The sequence below is a fragment of the Trichoplusia ni genome, chromosome 23 (genome assembly GCF_003590095.1).
Source record: "Trichoplusia ni isolate ovarian cell line Hi5 chromosome 23, tn1, whole genome shotgun sequence".
NCBI lineage: Eukaryota > Metazoa > Arthropoda > Insecta > Lepidoptera > Noctuidae > Trichoplusia > Trichoplusia ni.
Window position 1 is genome coordinate 4,546,448 of NC_039500.1, and position 20,712 is coordinate 4,567,159.

A 20,712-nucleotide genomic window follows, 5' to 3' on the forward strand; every position below is an offset into this window, starting at 1 on the left:
AACACGAAAACTTCTGTAGCACAATACTGCATCGATAGCGAAATAAATAAGTATTGTATTCTACCACATAAATGATAGTAGGAATGCTTTTTTTTTAGTTTCGCCTGCCATTTGGTCAATAATCAAATCATGCAAGTTGAGGTTGATGGTTTCTGTGTTTCCCATTGAGTTGAAATTTTATAGCATTTTTTTATTGCGTGACATGACATAGAGCTGATTGGAGCTCCGCTAAAAAACACCATCGAATGAAGATTTATTTAAATCATTTGCTTTTTAAAAGCTTTTTCTTTTCAACTTTACTTTTGTTCGTTTCAATTATATTTGGTGGAGTTTCTAAACAAGCTTATTATGTTAGAAAAACATGTAATTTTAAGTTTGAAACGAAGAGAAAAGAATTAGGTCCTGCCCAGTTTAGGGTTGCTATCAGCATATGCTAACATCATAATGAGTACAATAGAAGTTTCCTCGTCCACACGTGGTGGGAAGTGATCCGCGGGGCACACGAGCCGCCCGCACACGTTATCGCGCTCTGTTTACTGAAGACCTGACATGTGGAGAAAGTCGGAACAATCGTAATGTAGCTATTAAAGCTTCCTTAGATAATACTTATGTAATAAGGTCAGATATGGTTCCGCTGTTTGTTAAGCAGTAATAATAGAATAGAGGAACGGGTTTTGTATTTTTCGCATAAATCTGAAATTTAAAAATCTCGCAGCTTGTTGCTTTGCCTTATCAATGCAATGGTGATTTCCTCATCCTGAAATGGCACTCCTAGACATTTCAAGGGTTATTTAAAAAAAAATACCATAGACTTAATTTCCACTTTTTAAGTACTTTCGTTAATTCACCAGATTTTGAAATTCGCATGAATTAGTTGTAAGTGGGTGAGGGCTGGTGCGACCCAGTTGGCATCACTTATCTCCTCACCGGACGGGCCTGAACCCGCGGTTAAGGACAGAATAACAAGCGTTACACGTTCCCGTTCCAACGGACCATCGTTACTATCTGTGATAACATCTATCTGACGTAAACGCTCGTAGTAACTTATAAACAATGCTCACTACTCAGCAATACAGAGCAATGTAATGACTTGCGTTTTATTTGTACAGGTATCATACTTGTAAAGAGATTACGAAAACAAGGGGCTGGAAGCTTGCGCAAAATTGCACTTTTTTGGAAAGACAACTTTCCTGCAAAATGTTCCATTACTCTGCGTCAATGCTTAACCTTATCCAGTTCTATTAGAGACTTGGTAGAGGATGACCAAGATTCATAAGTACTTGTATTTAGGATACGAAGTGGCTCGAGCCCAAGGCGACTAATAAACAACGTTAATATCTGTTCGCGGAGTTACGCAAGGTCGTCGAATACTATTGTTGTTGTTCGCCAGATTTATCTGTATAGCGACGCTTGCGCAAGTGCGCTGTGTAGTAACGGCGACACGTGTAGTGTATTGTTTTGTGCGACCATGTGCAAGTGACGAGCTGGCGGCTGAACGAGGACAGGGTGCTAGTAGTGATGCAAGTTGCATCTCACACCTATATGGGTGAATGAAGCAATGGAGCGGGCTCTCAGACTGATGACTTGTGATCATCTAACAGTTGGTGTCTGCTTTATAGAATTTTGGTGGCACTACTTTACTATATACGTCAAAGTGTTTTACAAAACATCCTAGCAAGGCGGGTCATAGGAAATCATTAGATATTTTCTCTAACGGTCTTATCACTATTATTTAATTAGTAATTAGGTGAACGAGGAAGTAAAAAGTACCTCTGCCATAATAATGTGCAGTGGACATTGGCTGAGACAAAAGGTCGATAAATGTTTGATCACGTTTGCATCACGCTAACTGGACCAGTCCACACGGCGGCGATTCAGACTGAACATTACCCGGTCCAAGGTCAACAATACAGACCCTCATATCTATAGTATGACTCCTATTCCGAAGCAGTAAGCTTGATTTTCGTATTTCTATTTGGCTTGCTTCCGGTCTACCGTACTAGACAGATTTTGTTGACTCATGTCGTTATAATGTAGCTTTACGCTTGTGCAGTTTGTAGGGACGAGCAGTATTCTCGACTATCTAATCATATTTGCCGCATGGGTTTTCTGTTTCATTATTTTATTTGATTTGTTGTTGGGTCTTTAACGCTCCTACCTAATTTTCAAACAAAATGTTCGACTGTTATCTGTAAAGTAATAATAGATCAAAAACCTCTTTCGTTTAATTAAAATACTTTAGACTATGCAAGTCAAAACAATAGACAGAGCGAGGGCATTGACCCACCAAAGTCATTAGTCAGCGTCCTGCAGCGGCTGTGTCTGCGAACTGTTGTGTAGTAATATTGTAAACATAGCAAACATGTTTTGTATTAGTTTGTTTTCATACCGAATAATAAGAAAATTAAGAGTAATGGAATTTAGGTGTTTATTAGCGGATGTAGTATTTTACAGTTCGTTCATCTTTGCCAGTCGACATACAGGTTACAGGGGTGAGTCATCAGTGAAGACAGATGGGTTGGGACGAGTTCAGGATGTCTGGCTGTCTAGTGGGATGATTGCAAATACATTTTTATGTAGTAAATGCTGAAGTTTCTATATATTTAGATTATAATTAAAAAACTACATGAAACGCATTGTAGACTTAGGTATTAGCCCTACTTTTGTAAACCAAGTAGAGTTTATAGCATTAATTTGTTTTTCTTTACCTCTGTCCTCTTTTCAAACTTCTTTCAAACGGAGATTTGTGTTCAGTCACACCTACATTGGCTATAATACGACATTACAACAAATCTACGAGGCACCGGCTCCCGACAGCCAGACTAAACAGAGCAGGTAGTGTTATCTGAGAGAGATGCTCCGCCTGCACCATTGATGCTGCATCAGTTATGATAACACGGTGCGTGTTGTGTGTCTGGCGCGCTGCTGTGGCTACACCGCGACCTCTGCCGGTGACTCACGGGACAATAACGAGCATGAGAAAATATATTGTTGATTTTATACTCTTCAATAGATGGTCGACGCTTTAAGACTAAAAAGGAAGTTCTACTGAATATTGTTGATTTGCTTTTCTTTTGTTCACCGAGGTGAAACGCTAATGACTTCAACCCACGTCGAGGGCACGGCGTGGGGATATTTCGGACTTCCTCCGACTAAAAACACCCCAGGCCCCTTCTACTCGCTCGCGCATGCTCTGCGCGACTCTGGCTGATTTTTGAGTGACTTGAAGGAGACATTTTGTGGAATGTCACTTTTCACTTTTATCACATTGCTAGGCTGCTGAAAAGCTGGGTCTTATGTCCGGTATTTTGTTTTGTTTGCTATGCATTAGGAGTGCATCTTCACGCCTTGCTCCATGTGTTCGTGTAATAACGTGACATCTGTCGTTACGTAATTGTTTACATTGAGTTTTGAGCTGTCGTCACGCACCTTAAGTGGTTAATTAGCGGCTGCTCCCTGACCCCCGATAACTTATTATTGGCAATCAATGCACTGATACTGCTATTTGCTACTCTTGTAATGAAGAGTTTCATGCATAGTATAATACCTGCGCTATAATAAGACTGATTCGTGAGACGCGATTGATGCTACTTCTTATATGCTTGGCGCTTTTTTCTTTAGTTTCATATATTTATTTCTAATTTAAATAATTTTCGTTTGCCTTTTTGATTTATGTTTAGGAAATTCTAAGAGCAGAATGTGTGCGGATCGAGTTTTTTGTAGTCGTAAAGTAGCAAGTCAACTTTTCAATTGAGAAATATTATGGATGCCATCGGGAATTCTGCAGAAGCACCGGTATATTTTTATTTTAAATACCTTTTTGGGTACATCCATGCATGGTGTATCTGCTTTGGGTAAATCCTAAGATTTTAAATCTTTTAATAATTTTACATTATCCATTTGATGTCTAAATAATACAGCACTATATTAATTATCTGATTTGCTCAATATAACAATAGTATTGTTCCGGGTAGCAACAGCAGTCTGCGAATCATATGACCCATCGCTATCAGCCACGCTTATCACCACGAGCTATTCGCTGCGCTTAATTGACTCTTGATCTCTTATCAATTGTCTAAATGCAACTGTGGGTCATCTAGATAAAAAATATATTGTAAAAAATTATCTCGTTTTTTTTTGAGGAAAAGTTTTTAATTTTGTTTATTATTTTAAGTTTGGTTTTCAGTAACAACGAACTTGTCAAGGTTGAAGGAAGAATAAGACAGTTTACACTTAACAAAATGCCTAAAATTGAACTAGTCATTTCCCTATAACATTGTTTAGTTAAGTTTCACTAAGATTGACAATCCCAAGCTTTAATTTTACGTCTTCCAGTCTCCTACAGCCACAAGCAAATTATAGTCACAATTTACAAAACCAGGCATAAGATTAAGTGGTAATAAACATGATTACATCAATAAACAGTATCGCGAGACATTTCCTATACTTGTAAGAGATTACTTTGATTTGAAGGTCACTTCCACGTGTGGTTCCGTCGACACGTGTCACTTGCTACAGACTTGTATCGCGTACTAACCGCGCCGAGCGGGTACACACGACACCGATGAAACGGGTTATTTACAACGTACGCTTGCAATATTTCCTAGATTTCGCTCGCTTTTAAGGTATACTGATGTCATGTTAAATAATCTATCGAAAATGAAGCAATGGAATGCAAGAGCTTTGCAGAATTAAAGAGGGTTCCAACAAACAGACAACCTCTTTTATTTTATTATATATTACCGACACACAGACCGACTGTAGCAGACCTTACTGACATCGCTCTGATAAAACACAGCTTTGACGACAGCAACATACCTTTACCAACAATTTCAACAAAGAAATATCGTCCATATTACAAAGTGGAAGAGTAGAATATTGTATGTCTCGACTGGCCACGGTGCATTGTTTATATTTACATATTGATTTGGGGCATTTTGGTAATCCTTCACCTGTGTAATCTGCCCAATTATATTATTGAGATAGTTTCCTATCAGACGAGAATAAGTCGCAGTACGCTATATCGGGTATGTTTTGATTTTTATATCTTTAACCTGCCGATAGCTTGTAGGTAGCGATAGGTTGGCAACGTTACCTTGTCGGTGTTCGCAAAGTCCGCGAAAGCGATGATTTTAACCAGTAACTACAGAATACCTCTCCGTCTGAGGGTGGAGAAAGTCCATTCAAGGCATTTATACCGGGAGATAAAAGCTGCCATTCTCAACAGAAAACTGACATTCAATAATACCTTGATACCAATATAGATCAGATTTACGTTCCATTGTTTAACCCCAATTAACCTTTCAGAAATCATATATGGTTAATTAAAGCACAGATATTAGAAATAGATTCAGGTGTAATCCGAGTGAATGATTAAGCAAATAGGGACACAAATAGAATGGTTTCTGGAAAAGCCTTCGTAACGTGGGCTGAACAAACATTGATTGAAATGTTTAAATATAACTCATTGAAAGCTGATTTTAGTAATATTGTACGGAAGGCTTCACCGGTTAAGGTCTTGAGGATTTCCACGAAGTAGGGTGTTGGTGTTGTATGATAACGAGCAATTATTATCAAATATGTGGGATAATGTATTCTGGTTAATTATATCTAATTTAGAATTTATATTATAAATATGATGTTTTGATTCGGATATGTTAAATTCTTTTTGCTTACATTAAGTGAATAAACATCGTTTGTTTGTGGAATAACCGTTTTTTCGTTAACATAATTATGCTGTTCATATTTAATTATGTACGTAAGCTTTGGCTTTTCCAGTAGAACTGGTTTAAGGTTTTTTGGCATACGGCAAGAACAGTACTTTTCTCAATTTGAAGTACTCCTTGCGAAAACCATAACTAACCTCTGCTAGTTTAGATCTTTCTGTACCAAAACACTAATATCTTGCGAAGTTGAGAAAAAAAGAACCGTTATCTTAGTTCTGTAACATTTGCGATAAAGCGCATCATTTTCGGCGCGACTCTGCGTCAATGCTCTATGGTCAAGGTAACACACGCAATAGTCAGAAATATATCCATGCATATCCGTAGACCCAGTGGCGCATTGGTGAATATGTAGGTCTTACTAAGAACCTAAGGTTCGAATCTCGCAAAATGTCTTAGTAGTTTAACTTAGATAGGTAGATGTTTAGATTTCGATTATATATCGGACTGCTTTTGAAATAAATACTCTAGGAACAAACAAACATGATTCACAGCACTCGGGATATCTTAACTAAATGTTCGTCAGTCGTATAAATTGCCATTCAGTCATGAGTAAGTAGCAATAAAAATATCTTTATGACAACGGTAGGCATAATTCTGAATTCTGTAAAATTACGTGTCTAATTATAAAATCTGTGTTATATTCATATCTTATCACACTACGTGCTCAACCGGAGTTTGTGTTAGTGGACTAATGCCAAAACAATGTAGGCAAACGTGTTGAAATCAAAATGACGCTGATTTTCGACCGTACCATGGAGCTGCCTATTACAGTGAGAAACTGTTAATGAATACGTGGATAAATAATATGTAATAAAAAATATTCACTCTCTATCACTGAAATCAAAGCATCCACATACAAAATCCTTCACCACTGAGAAAACGGCACAAAACTTCAACGGGGACATGCTGTCGATCACAAATAAAATTTGACAAATCATGTTCAATTGACAGACAACAACGATACAGGGGTTCAAATCGACCAATCACCATCCAGATTACCGGTTCACAGACAGGGCACAGAACCAGCACCGACACGCCCTACTTACAACCCGCTCCATTTTGCTCTGGGCCAGAGGCGACCTCATGATGCCCAGGAACTCCAGTATACTGCTGGCCATCGCGAACTATATCCAGCTATGGTCAGAGGTCCGTCAACTCATCATGCGAGTCCTGTAAGGAAGTTCACAGCTATCGGCAGGCGGCAGGGTGCACGGCCCTATTGACATAGTCCGGCGTCGCCTGCAACACGCGCAGCGCAGATAACACCGATACACTTTGTTTTTTCAGGTCACTTGGTAATTGATTACTTATTGTTTTATAATTTATATTATGTAATAATTGTTTTGTTATCTTGTGATATTTAGCAAGTAGGTTTTAAGCGGATCGGACACGAACATGTGCAATGTTTTATTGACTTATTTACATAAACATTGTTTATCTATATTGGTCAAATGTGCATGGAATTTTTCAGTAATAAGTTCAGCACAACTAGTGTTAAGTTATGAATCAATTTATCACTTTTGTTGAAACATTTAAAAAGACGGAAACTGTACCTTACATTACAAAACTTTTGCACGAAGATGAACCGGGTTCATTTTTACCTGAAACAAAAAATGTATTGTAAATTAAATATACATGATGTTGATGAATTATGACCGCGGATCTTCTATATAGCAAGGTAGCTAAATTTTGTAAAAACCAGATAGGCTTAAAATATATATAATAAACTTCAATATTATGGTTGCCAAAATAAATTATAACATGTATAATATGTGACGTAAATAACAACAGGTTTTAAAGTAAGTGCGGAACGTATAGGTTTGTAGAGATTAAGACGAGAACATTCTCAAGGATATCGTCGAGGCCACCACCAGCGCCATCAAAACAGAGCTCGACTGTTGTGGATCTAGATGTTCTTTAATATTATAATAGATACACATGTTGATTTACTTTTATAGTTATTCAATATAACAAGGATTCCGAAATTAGATTGTGGGATCAAAATTTTGAGAATTAATGGTGGAAGGTTTTGACATAAAATTATTATGTTTTTGATAAATATTTTCTAGAGAAGCAGAAATGGGAGAGAAAAACAATTATATTGTTTCTGGATAGAAAACCCTTTCAAACCTACATTTCTTCCATTTGTAGACAAATAAGAAAAAGACATTGTTGATTAAAAAGAGGAACAAGTTATTCCAACAGATTGTTATTGCTTCGTCTCTAGTAAACACCTAATAATTAATAAATAACTGATTACTTAACAATAGAGAATAGACGATAAATTTATACGAGGCAATCTTTTAAGAATATTACTTGTACTAGTAATGGTCCCACTTGTACTTGTTAACAGGTTTTACCTTGGAAATATAGATACGTCATCATCATGAACGAGACACCCAATTAATTTTAGATACAAAATAAATGGTACAACAATAATTAGATCAATCAACATGAAGGACTTGGGTGTCACGTTTGACCATACGCTTACATTTCATGATCACATCTCAACCGTTGCTAAGGAAAGACTAGGCTTTGTTCTCAGGAATTCCCGTGATTTTCATAACGAGCATGTAATAAGGCTCTTATACAGCACACTTGTCCGAACCGAGCTAGAAGCTAGTTCTTCCGTTTGGAATCCGCACGAAGCAAAGTATAGCCTTCTTCTAGAAAAAGTCCAAAAAGCATTCTTGCGGTTTCTTTACAAAAGATCTTTCGGTTATTATCCGTACCTTTATCCTACCAAGTTCCTCCTAGGATGTCTGGGCTACCACATGTTAGAAACCAGAAGGGCATGTGACCAGATAGCTATTATGCTCAAGGTATGCAAAGGTATGACAGATGCTCCTGACATCCATAATGAGCTGATTCGACTCTATATTCCGAATAATTATCTCCGTAGTAGAAGGCATCGACTGCTAGACGTGCCTACATGTCTAACATGTCGGACCGCGGCCCGTGCTGCGTCTCCCGTACCGCGCGTGTTGACTGCTCTAAACAACCTAGTGGAAGCCAACCCGGACTGCGATCTATTTGCCGATAAATTCGAAAATTTAATGGTCATGTACCTTCATTTTTGTGAAAACAATTTTATTTTTATAGTTGTTATTAGTTTGTTGATTTTGATGTGTATTCCACATATTTTGATTTATTTAATTGGTTTCCGTAACCGTGTAAATCAAATAAATAAATCATCATAGCCCTTCCCCAAGTATGTTGGGGTTGGCTTCCGGACTGAACGCATGCAGCTAAGTACAATGATTCACAAGGAGTGACTGCCTATCTGACCTCCCTTGACTGTCAGAGATGTGTTAACAACAGTCGAGACGCACAATTTAACGTGCCTTTCGAAACACTCGGAGGAACTCGTTATGACTTCGATGTAAGGAACAACCGATTAAGTGTAGCTTAACGATCAACGGTGATCGATCAACTTGTGCCGATGTAGTATAGCCACGAACTCATCCTTGTACAAAAACAATATCTAAAATACTCCTAATGCCAGTTTTTTCTACTTATAAACACTGATTTGAGTTCATTTGTGTTCAGTAGATTGTTAAGAAGAGCCGGCAAAGACCAACTACGTAAAATTACATTTTATGTATGTTAGGAGAGAAAGTTTTACTTAAGGATTCGCGTCACACGCGCGTCGGTTTGTTTAGTTGGCCTGTATTCAATGCACTTGATATTGTTATCCGTCTCAGCTACAGAACAATGCAATCGCTTCAGCAAATTAGATTGAATGAAAGTTTTTATTGGCATTGGTATGTCCTAAATGGTTTCGGTCACGGCGGCTAGTAATGCAAGCCACCGCCACCAGTCAGGTGCGCGTTACCTACTATAGTGCACCAGCGTGTGCACCAACACAGGTGCACTCTTTGATCTCTTACTTCCATAAAGCGATGGGACGACAATCCGACACGACCGGAGAGGGATGAGGCGCAGGAACCACATTTTAATGTTGTACTTAAAACACGGAAGCTGTGATTTACCTATTTATTTCTAAAATGCACACATCATTTTAAAATTTCGTTCCTGGGTAGTCCTTCGGATTTACCCCTAGGCTATATTATAGATATTCTAATAATGATATAAAATATCTCAAATTTTAGTTTTGAATGTGTTTTATAACTCATTTTTTTATTTTTGAGTCAGAAGCGAAACTTTACTAAATAGCGCTGAGAACTAACAGTCCATACTAGTTTAACTTATAGATGACATAGATATTCGTGGATTATTTCTTTAGTAACGAATTTAATAGTTGAATTCTTACAGTTTCTAAAGTTTTCTTTTCAATCAGTTTGTGGAAGCCCCGCGATAGTTCCAGTGCATGCATCGAAAGTTGTACAAGTACATACTTAGTTCCCAAGTCCTAGTTATAGTGATAAGTGTTCGAACGAGGGCGAGTAGGTGTGCCGGCGCGGGCGCGAAGGCGACACGTTCCCAGCGACACGTGTCGCCGGCTGCCGGCACAGCCTTGATATTTATGGAGACTACACTTTATAGTTTCCAAGCGATATACAGGAATACTTGTAACTATACTACGTAGAGATTTTATTGTAAGATGGTGCATTTTTAGTTAAGTACACGTTTAAGTTTATTGAATGCGCTTAAGTGGATACGTGAAACAATGTTTCGAATTTATTAAAAATTGGACCACGCAAGCCATAGATGATGAATGTTTTTCATAAATACATCAGGGGGAGTATATAGTACCTGAAATAAACTGACACAAAGAATGCTGTGATTAAAAGAATAATGTGATTAAAGATTGCCTGTTGATACTATTTAATCATTCAGTATGTTTAAAAAAACCATAACATAGATATATAGATATACGCTGATGAATAAAACTTACTGCAAATGATAAGAGCGCGTGGTATTAGTATCTTCTCCATACATGTGGTCTCTCTGGAGGTCCTTAGATAATTTTGTTTACTTATTTGTTTCCCCGCGGCTTCTATTCCTACTTAATTTTTGTTTTTGTTATCTCTTTAGTATGTTTCATATGTTTTGATGATATATGCTCTGTACAATACCAGTAAAATTAATAGGATTGTTTCTTTTACCTCTCCATAATATTATTATTATTTTTTTTCCACTTTTAGTAATTATCCAGAGTAACTTGTGGAAATTATGGCCGGTGCTTCTTCTAGGAATGACATTTTGGTACGGCGTAAGACAAGTCACTATTGTAACGCTTTAAAAGTGCCTGAAAAATAGCAGTTCTTGAAAGTGATACTATTTGATGTGATCTGACTTCAGTAGTAAGTTTGTTTCGGACCGGCGGCTGTGTTTCAGCGGGCGCGGCGCGCGGCGTGTCGGTGCCGCTGCTGGGGTCGCGCGCCACATATATGCGTGCGAGGAGCGCGCGCCGGCAGTGCGGCGTGCGACCCCGACCAGACATGACGCCCTTGCGGACGCTCGCCCTCCTACTCTGCGGTGAGTGACGAAAAGTGCAAAGCAAACTTTTTACAAAGTGACAATTTCGTGATGGATTTTTTTATGTGTTTGTAGATTGTTTTTCTTTCAAGTTAGCCTTTTTCGGGCCCCTTCTTACCGTGACATTAATTAATTAAGTAGCGCGATTCCGAAATGACATTCATACGCTGAAAACGAGCCAAAAAACTTCAGTTTTTTATGATTATTGTGTATTTTTCTGACGCGATGATATTATAACTAATCCCATTGAATCGTGACAGTTCACAACAATTATATTGGTAACTTAACAATGTTATTTTAAAATAATTCATAATTTTACACTAAAGTAAAGTTTATTATTATTTATAGACTACATTAATTCAATCGATTTAAACTGATATCAATGATCAAATGATTAATTTTATTTTTATGACTTAGTCTCGACTTCGAGTGAATTGGATATCTTTATAGTGAATTATTACTTACTTATATATTTTATTATGAATATGAAATACTGTTATGATAAACATTGTTTTTAGTTCATGTTATGCTATCAGCGATAATCATATGAAGTGGAACCGTTTTAACAGATTCATAAATTTTAATTTTAATTTTAAGTTTTGAAGGGAAAGAAAGACCTTTTCCCGGCAGTGAGACGTTACAACGGCTAATTAAAAATCAATTATAATAATCGTTGACAATATCAAAACCAAAACTTTATATTTTATGAAACTGGAGAGTCTGGTCTAGGAATACAACTGTAACTAGAAAAGTTGTTGTTCAAGATCGCAGGTTCGATTCCGTGCGAGAATAATATTGGGTCACTTTAATCCCATACACATAACAATCATAAAGTTATAAATTTTATAATGTATCGCGTTATCATATACCTATAATAGACACGTGGTCGGCGTGCATCTGTCACACAAATACATGACAGCTTGCCCCCGCGACCTCTCATCAAAAAGCTATGCTAGTATCTTCCAGCAAATTGATTCCTCAACCAAAACAACTGATAACTCAATTAATAAATAATAAGTAAGCGAGTGACGTCACGGCCTGCATGGGTACAGTCGGCCGCAATCCAGTCGCAACACACCGACATTCAGACCACCTTTATATCGAGACATTAAGGTCGATTTTAATACTTCGTTGTTACCAACCACGTGACGCCTACTGTACAGATAACGTGTTAATAAATAAACTAAATGTTTATGATTATAGGTATCTATAGGTAGCTACATATAAGAGTGCGTTATCTCCTTACACGTGTTAAAAATGCATAGGGTACAGGGTGCAAACCTTGCTTAGAAAAAGGAAAACATTTGCGTAAACATATTAAACTGATAGAAAACATATAAATTTTATAATTTTCTTCCAAAAATCGTTTCTGTCAGCTTATCTGAAAACAAACTACGTTTTTTTTTACAAATGATATATGACCGAATGTGTGATTTACATCAAATATTTTAATATTTCACTATCAATCTATGAACTTATATAAATTAATTTAAATAAAAATATATTTCTACATAATTTTTCTAAGTCACATTTAAAACTAACTGAATTTTTAATTACCTAGCATTGAACTTACGCATAATAAAAAATATTTTTGAAATACAATGTAATTGACTTTGACGTAGCCGGCGTAGCATGTGCTACGACGAGAGCCTACGAGCTACGCAAACGGTAATTTGTGCATAATTTACAATTTAAGTGTGGTATAAGTATTAATGACATTAGTACAAGCACACCAATAGTTATTAAAACAACTTTCGTGAGAAGATTAATAATTAAATAGCGGTTTACTCACGCGTATTTATCGAGATAGCCTGACTAGTTTCATATCCAACCTGAGTCCTTATAATGATTTACCTACACACTGAACTGATACATGTCAAACGTCAAATATTATTTAAATGAAAAACCAAAAGAAAAAAGTTCCTGTTTAATGAACATAAAATTAAATCAAGTTTGAGACACGCGTAACGATACAGAAACAAGTTTGTAAGTAGTGTCGTAAAAACCCGCGGATTTGAATACTAGAGTCATTGAACTCGGCATGATATACTGAACAAATGACATTATATTTTGTATCCTTGTTTCATCTTAGTATTCGTTATAACGAGATGTCATATGACTAGGCTCTTTATCTGCGGTCCCACCAACACTTGTAAGTAAGATTGCAGGGTCTGTGGAAGCAGGACAGCGTACTACTTGGCGTAGAGCGGCATCTCTCTTTCACAGTCGCTGCATAAGGAGGGTGTTTGTATGCATTGAGCTTTCAGTCGTTACGGGAATACTGCTGACAACTTATTCTTCTTCACTACTCGGAAAAGAGTACCAGATGTATATTGCAACGCCCACTATACTAGTATACGCGGCTCTTTCTACACGCGGCAACGTAAAGCTCCGCTGCCTGACAAAGGATCCATGCAGTAAGCTCGAGGCAATTCCCACAGATATCTGTGCGTAAAATCCTGTGACTTTTAAAGGCGTTGGTCAAATCATGGTGACTGCACGGATAGCCGAGTGGTTGAAGTCACCACGCCAATCACAGTGTGCGCAACGTATCGCGGTTTCGTTCTTGTAGGATAAAAAACTGCTTGCCTAGAGTCATGGTGTTTTTGTGCCTCATGCACTTGAATATTTGTACAGCCTACACGAGAACTAAATGATTTAGTACGCAAATCGCCGAACGTAAAAGTTATTTAAAAAAAAATCTGCGCTTACATTAAATTAGATGAGCTACACATTGATTGAGTAGTGTAAAGGTAGTTTTGAGTCATCAGACGGACAGACAGGGTCTATACACAGCGGTACAGTTAAGTGTTACACGTGTTGGCCATATTTTTGAAGGTCACCCGGGCAATAAGCGGTGAGCCTCACAAAAACCTGACGCCGACCAACTCTTCCGTATTATAATAATAATTACATCTTATAGTGCTGTAATTAGGTTATATATAAAATAAATTGCTGTTCGTCAGTCTGGCTAAAATCGATTTGGCTTATTTTAGTCTTGATATATTCGTGACAGTCCAGGGAAGGTTTTAATGGTGATAAAATATTATAAATTGGTATGAAAATCAAACATAAATAAATATAAAATTACTAGCTGTTGCCCGCGACTTCATCCACGTGGTGAGAAGAAATTGCGACTATAACTTGAGATTTAAACTACCCTATCTCTCAAGTTGGATCGAACTCTGCACGTGGTGTGCGAATTTTATTATAATCGATTAAGTGGTTTAGGAGTCCATTGAGGACAAACATTGTGACACGAGATTTATATATATTAAGAGATAAGTAAGAAATTCATACACAATAAAGAGACGGCTTTGCCATTGGCTTGGCCAATATACCATAGGAATCAAATTACCGAGTAAAATTTTATAAAAGCCTACAGATATAAGTCTAATTAGACGCCGACGTATTTGTATTATATAAATAAAGCAAGTAACTTGCCATCTAAACACAACACACAACCGAGTTTTTGTCCAAAGCGGAGGTTGCATATCCTGATTCTACATAGTATAGGATCCCGCGACCCGCTGGGTGACCTCTAGACAGGCGGCAGACGTCTGCATGTTAAGCACTAGCACCTACTGCTACATAATACATATAGAGTCGTGCGGACGGACCTGTAAACCTGTTACTCGGAATACAAACCAGTCTGATTGTTGCCGGCTTTGGCGCTCGCCGAATATGCACTAGTGTTACACTTCCGTGCATGCACTCGGCTACCGTTTGTTGCCAGGCAAGTCGACTAGGTTTTGGTAGAGTCTTGGTGACGTCAGACCCAACTATGATAGATCTTACGAGACTTATTTTAATTAGACACCATAACAGTTATATTTTTATGGAATGCTTTTACTTCGTTGGTTTAACTACTTATAATAGGAATTTGTTAGACGATAATATTAATTATTTCTCTAAAAATTAATAGTTTTCGTGAGGCGTCAGCTAATGATTAAGACTCCGGTTGCATCCGAAACCAGCCGGATAAACAATGCCGATAGACTCGATATATATGCATGAGTAAAGCGTTGTTAAATAAATAATTACGATACCACAATTATCCAACTCCTATATGTAAATAAATGAAGATATAATCCAACAAGCAGAAACCACTATTTTCTCATGAATTAATACAAAAAACCAAGGCCATGGAGTTGCATTTGTAATGTTTATTTCGTTTATTTTTGGACCGGACATGATGAAGTATCTTTTGTGTCGGTGACATAACTTTACAACAAAAACAAAAAGCTTTTTCTCATACGACCGGTTGTATTTATCTGAGATGTGATCTGGACACAGGTTGGTTTTCGCGAGTTATTTCGTTTACGTGTGACTCGTGTAGGCGGGCAACTAATTGTGTCCACTGATACTATGATAAGAGGTCAAGGTCGGTACGTTTTCAGTACATATTATAACATAAAACAAAGTCAACCACGCTGCCTCTCTATACCTATACAATATACATATATGCTTAAAACTTTCAAGCTATGCTACAGATTTCGATGCGTTTTTTATAATAGATACAGTGATGCAAGGGAAAGGATTTAAAGATTAATACATGTACAGTTTAGTAGAGAAATGTAGCTTATTTTAGAGGTTTCTATATTCTGTATTGACATATTAATAGGCTTTCAATTCAAAAGCTGGCACCCAAAGAGATAGATCAAAAAAAGTCTGCGACAGCATAATATGTTTAAAGGGTTGGCTCTCACTATTTTTTTTTTTCGGCAGTAAATTACTAATGTTCTAAAATAACGCTCATTTGCGGCGTTGCATTGATAAGATGGCATTAATCCTTCAACTGTTACAAGAAATTAAAATTAAATAAAGTTGCTCTCTATATTATTTAAATTCTTAAATATCTTTGGAGATATAACATTTAGACCGCTTGGTTTCTTAAAACGGGACTAAAATAATTTAGATGCTGACGCAGGCAGCTGCTAAACAAGAATGATAACTTAAACTCTACGGGATATTGAGATAGCTATTGTACGCTATTACGCAAACTGGATTATATATTGATATCATACTTTTATCTGTTTTTTATTTACATTTCACAATCAGGGGACTTTTAAAAATATATTGCCCAGCGACATTTATAGCAACATTATATAACTCAATCAAATTACCTATTTGCATAAAATATATTTTAAGAATTTCGTCATTGCAAGGCCAAAATACTTGTTAGCAAAAATTAGTTGGCATCGAAAAAGCGAATTTAATATATGTATGTAGGTGTTATATTGTCATCACGCATTTTCATTTTTCGCAAACTTATAAAAGTAATACAAAACAATTCGAATGGTGATATCGGCTACAGATTGCGTTGGATAATTAATATAAGTAACAGTAGACCAATCATCAAACCTATAAAATTCATGTTTAATTAATAAGTTTTAAATTTTAATGTTGCAGTGTACGCTGCGCACGCGCTGCCATGTTTATCGTGCGACGCGGAGGCGCCGTCGTGTCTGTCGTGCAAGGCGGACGCGCCGCTCGCGCACATCGACTCCGGCTGGCTGTACGGCGCGCGCCGCGTCGCTGACAACGGCGTCGCCTACGCCAGTTTCCGAGGAGTGCCCTACGCTAAACAGCCCATTGGAGAACTTCGGTTCAGAGTGAGTCATTAACATGACTTCTTACTGTAACTTTATTAGTTGAGATTTCAAAGACACATCAAGAAACGCATATTGGTGTCATTTTTTTTCCAGGTCTTATTCAAATGTTCAACTAAACGTCTTTAGATAAACCGTTATAATGAAAATTATAACTTGTTACTTTTAACCCGCTCTGCGACAAGTTCGCAAACTAACAGAAAAACTGCTCTATTTTCAGGAACTAAAACCAGCAGAACCTTGGGATTGTTTGGACGCAAGAAACGAGGGTCCAATCTGCTTCCAAACGGACGTATTGTACGGGAAACTTATGCAGCCTCAGGGCGAGAACAACCCGAGCTCTGTTGACAAGCCTCAGTGCAGAGGCCAGGAGGCTTGCATCCACGCCAACATCCACGTGCCGCTGGAGAGCTTGCCGCACGTGGACCGCGACCACTGCCAGGTGGCGTTCCCCGACAAAGCCGGCTCTGGTCTGCCGATCCTGGTGTTCGTGCACGGCGGCGGCTTCGCCTTCGGTTCAGGCGATGCCGACGTGTACGGCCCCGAGTATCTCGTCAGCAAGAAAGTTATCGTGATCACGTTTAACTACAGGTAAAATAAAAATACAGACTTTTCGTCCTTTATCTAATGTATGATAACGCAACAATCTGCACGAATAAGTTTTATAAACTTAAAAGTTATGCTAACACCAACTCTGACTATAAGACAGAACTTATTCCAATTCATTCCCTTTCGTTAACTATGCATATTTCAAGGAAAATATTGAGATATCCTAACATATGTTTTATCTAGAAGAACTCATTGCTAACCTTGACCATATATGTTTATTCAATCTTACATTAAATATTTCAGACTGAACGTGTTTGGATTCTTGTCTCTGAATACACCAGAGATCCCCGGCAACGCCGGTCTGCGGGACATGGTGACGCTGCTGCGCTGGGTGAAGCGGAACGCGAGAGCCTTCGGCGGAGACCCCGACAACGTGACCATCGCGGGCCAGAGCGCAGGCGCCGTCGCAGCGCATATGTTGGCACTGTCGAAAGCTACCAAAGGGTTATTCAAACGGTACGACTCTAACTGTTGACTAATGTTCCGAAGCAAACAAATCTTAATCCTTACTACGTAGCTACATATAATTTTAAATATAAGGTAATAGAAACGTTATCTGCATATCTATTGCCATAAGCACATACCTATACATTTTAATGACTTAATTTGTTTTAATTTGACAAAAAATTATCAACGTTGACATAAGAAAGAAAGAAAGAAAATATATTTATTTGTGCTAAAAAAGTGACGCAGACATGCATAATAGTATCACAATGCGATGTTATGAAGTCTTATTTCAGAGACTAACAAGATGTTCCCAACTTTACAGGGCCCTACTGATGAGCGGCACTGCTACGTCTGGCTTTTTCACTCCCTCGCCGTTGTTTGCACACCTGATGTCTAATAATCTGTTGATGTGGATGGGCATCAACTCCACCGACTCCGAAGAAATCCATCGCCAGCTCATCGAGCTGCCCCCCGAGAAGCTGTGCGAGGTCAACAGCGGCCTGCTCGAACACATCGGACTCACCACATTCACACCTGTAGTGGAGTCGCCGATACCTGGCGTCGAGACCATAGTGGACGACTACCCAGACGTACTGATAGCTAACGGACGAAACAAAGACATTCCACTAATGGTAGGATATACCAGCGATGAATGCGAGACTTTCCGCCATCGACTGGAAAGTATCGACTTGGTCGAGAGAATAAAGCAGAATATAACGGTCATAGTGCCACCTAAAACTCTGTTTACGACACCTCAAGAGTTAGTCTTGGACGTGGCTAAGAAAATAGACAGAGCCTACTACAACGGTACAAAAAGTCTAGACAGTTTCATTGCGTCATGTACGGAAGGGTTCTATGAGTATGCTGCGCTTAAGTTGTCAGAGGAGCGCGCGCGGGTGGGCGGCGCTCCCGTGTACTTGTACCAGTTCTCATATGAAAGCCCGAGCAGCGCCATCAAGCAGGAGATGGGTGCCAGCTACAGGGGAGTGGGTCACATCGAGGACCTCACGTATGTGTTCAAAGTGAACTCAGTAGTGGGCACGCCGGGGTCGATACCACCCACACCTACCGATGTCCAGATGAAGAACTTGATGAGAGACTTCGTCGTGAACTTCATGACTTGCAGGTAACTATTGTATTGTGTTAAGGAAATGGTTGTATATGTGCCGAAATCAAATGCGACATGAAATATGCTACTTTTAAATAACTTAGATAATTTTATTTGTTCGTCAAATAGACGTCGTTACATAAAAGGTCCAAAAACTAACGTGTCGTTATGTTAATTTCAGCCAACCGATCTGCGATGACGTGCACTTGCAGTGGCCAGCCTTTAAAGGAAGCCAATACCAGGACATAGAATCGCCCACGGCTTACCAGAGCAAACAGATCTCCCCGAGACAGCGGGAGATCATCAAGTTTTACGACAGCTTGAGCGTGATATAGAACGTGAAGGAACGGCGGTGGATGTAAAATATTCGACAGTGGCAGACTTATGGGAACAGTGGCAAGAGACCCGAGGGTAATGGTTTCGGTTGTAAGTTTGATTCTGATCTCGAGAGCACAGACAGTACGTGGGATGTGGCTGCGTTTGACACTTTTACTTAAGTTTTTTGTCATAATTTATTTTGTAAGTTTCGTTTGTCCAACTCTAGTCCATGATTAATGTAAATACTTGCCCTTTTTGGTTCTGTTTTTTTTAGAATCTGTCTTGGACTAAATGTTTGTATATTTATGATTTATATGCAATAGTGTGTTGTGTATCGATACGAAAGTATGTTGATGTCATATGAAAAATAGCAATACATGTTGGCACGATTTTGGACATGCTAAAAAGGATCTTAACAAAAATGTTTTAGAATTTGAATGAGATGTCTATTTCGTATATTTAGAGATCTACTTTTAGCAACACGTGTGTTTATGAGATTTGTGAGTTGCCCGCACTTTATAGCGAATATTTTGTGAGAAACTATGGGACAAGGTTTTGAGCTAGTTTTAGTTAAAGATAAATGCGACATTTTTAACATAATTTAATTGTCTTATGCTTAACTTGGTCTTGTAATAAGTTAAACCCAGAACAATACTAGAAGCTCTACAAAATTAAAGTCCGCCCACTGTTTACTTTTAAGTTATTTTTAAGTAATGTTAGTTTGTATGGAATTGTCAAGTTTATGCGGCACAGAGTTATTTTGGCAAAAAATAAAACTTAGATAGGATCATTCATACTTAAACGATACAACGGCTATCTCATGCATATCGCGATCGCGAGCCTAGTCTTGGACCAAACCGGAGTCCTTACATGATTAAGGACTCCGGTTTGGTCCAAGACTAGGCTAGGTGACGCTACGGCGTAGTTCAAATTCGACCGACCTCGTCTCATGATTCAAACATATTCTTGAGTAAACAGTCATTTCTTTTAACTATGAATAATCCTTACGAAACAAACTTCAAATCGTTTCTATAATAGCTTTACAGTATGCTTTGTATACGTTTTTAATTCACATACAGACAGAGACCATTTAGTGAATGTTGGAGTAAATTTGTGACTTCACACTGAGTAATGAGACACTTGGTTTTACTTGTTCGTATCATAGTGTATCTTATAAGACATGTGCCGTGTAAGCCAGGAATTCTAGATGCGTAATTAAGCGACTGATGTAACGTATTATTATTTGAGTATAAATAGTTAAGTTCATTGCGTTTGTAAATATTCCACTTTCTAATGTCATTTTTACATTCCCGCACAATGACGGAGGCGAGTACAATGCGAGCCGCGATCGCGTGGCTTTATATTGAATGTTTTAAATAAAATTATTGCGAACGGACGTGCTCATTGTATTTTTATTTCTATTCATTGTTGTTGCAGCGCCGTTTAGGGA

The 20,712-nt window shown here is 38.1% G+C and overlaps 2 protein-coding genes across 2 annotated transcripts in view; one reads left to right on the forward strand and one right to left on the reverse strand.

The window, feature by feature from the left end:
• LOC113504905 (serine/threonine-protein kinase D3) overlaps positions 1-20,712 on the reverse strand; it is a 66,559-nt gene that overhangs the window by 20,767 nt on the left and 25,080 nt on the right. Inside the window, 1 exon segment of the mRNA XM_026887411.1 lies at positions 6,773-6,896. Coding sequence (XP_026743212.1) covers positions 6,773-6,844 — 72 coding nt within the window. The 5' untranslated portion in view covers positions 6,845-6,896.
• Positions 11,005-20,658, forward strand: LOC113504903 (juvenile hormone esterase-like). Its single transcript, XM_026887409.1, has 6 exons — positions 11,005-11,168; positions 16,581-16,783; positions 17,001-17,371; positions 17,633-17,845; positions 18,159-18,962; positions 19,126-20,658. Exons 1-6 carry the CDS (start codon positions 11,081-11,083, stop codon positions 19,277-19,279), a joined length of 1,833 nt encoding a protein of 610 aa, XP_026743210.1. The 5' UTR covers positions 11,005-11,080; the 3' UTR covers positions 19,280-20,658.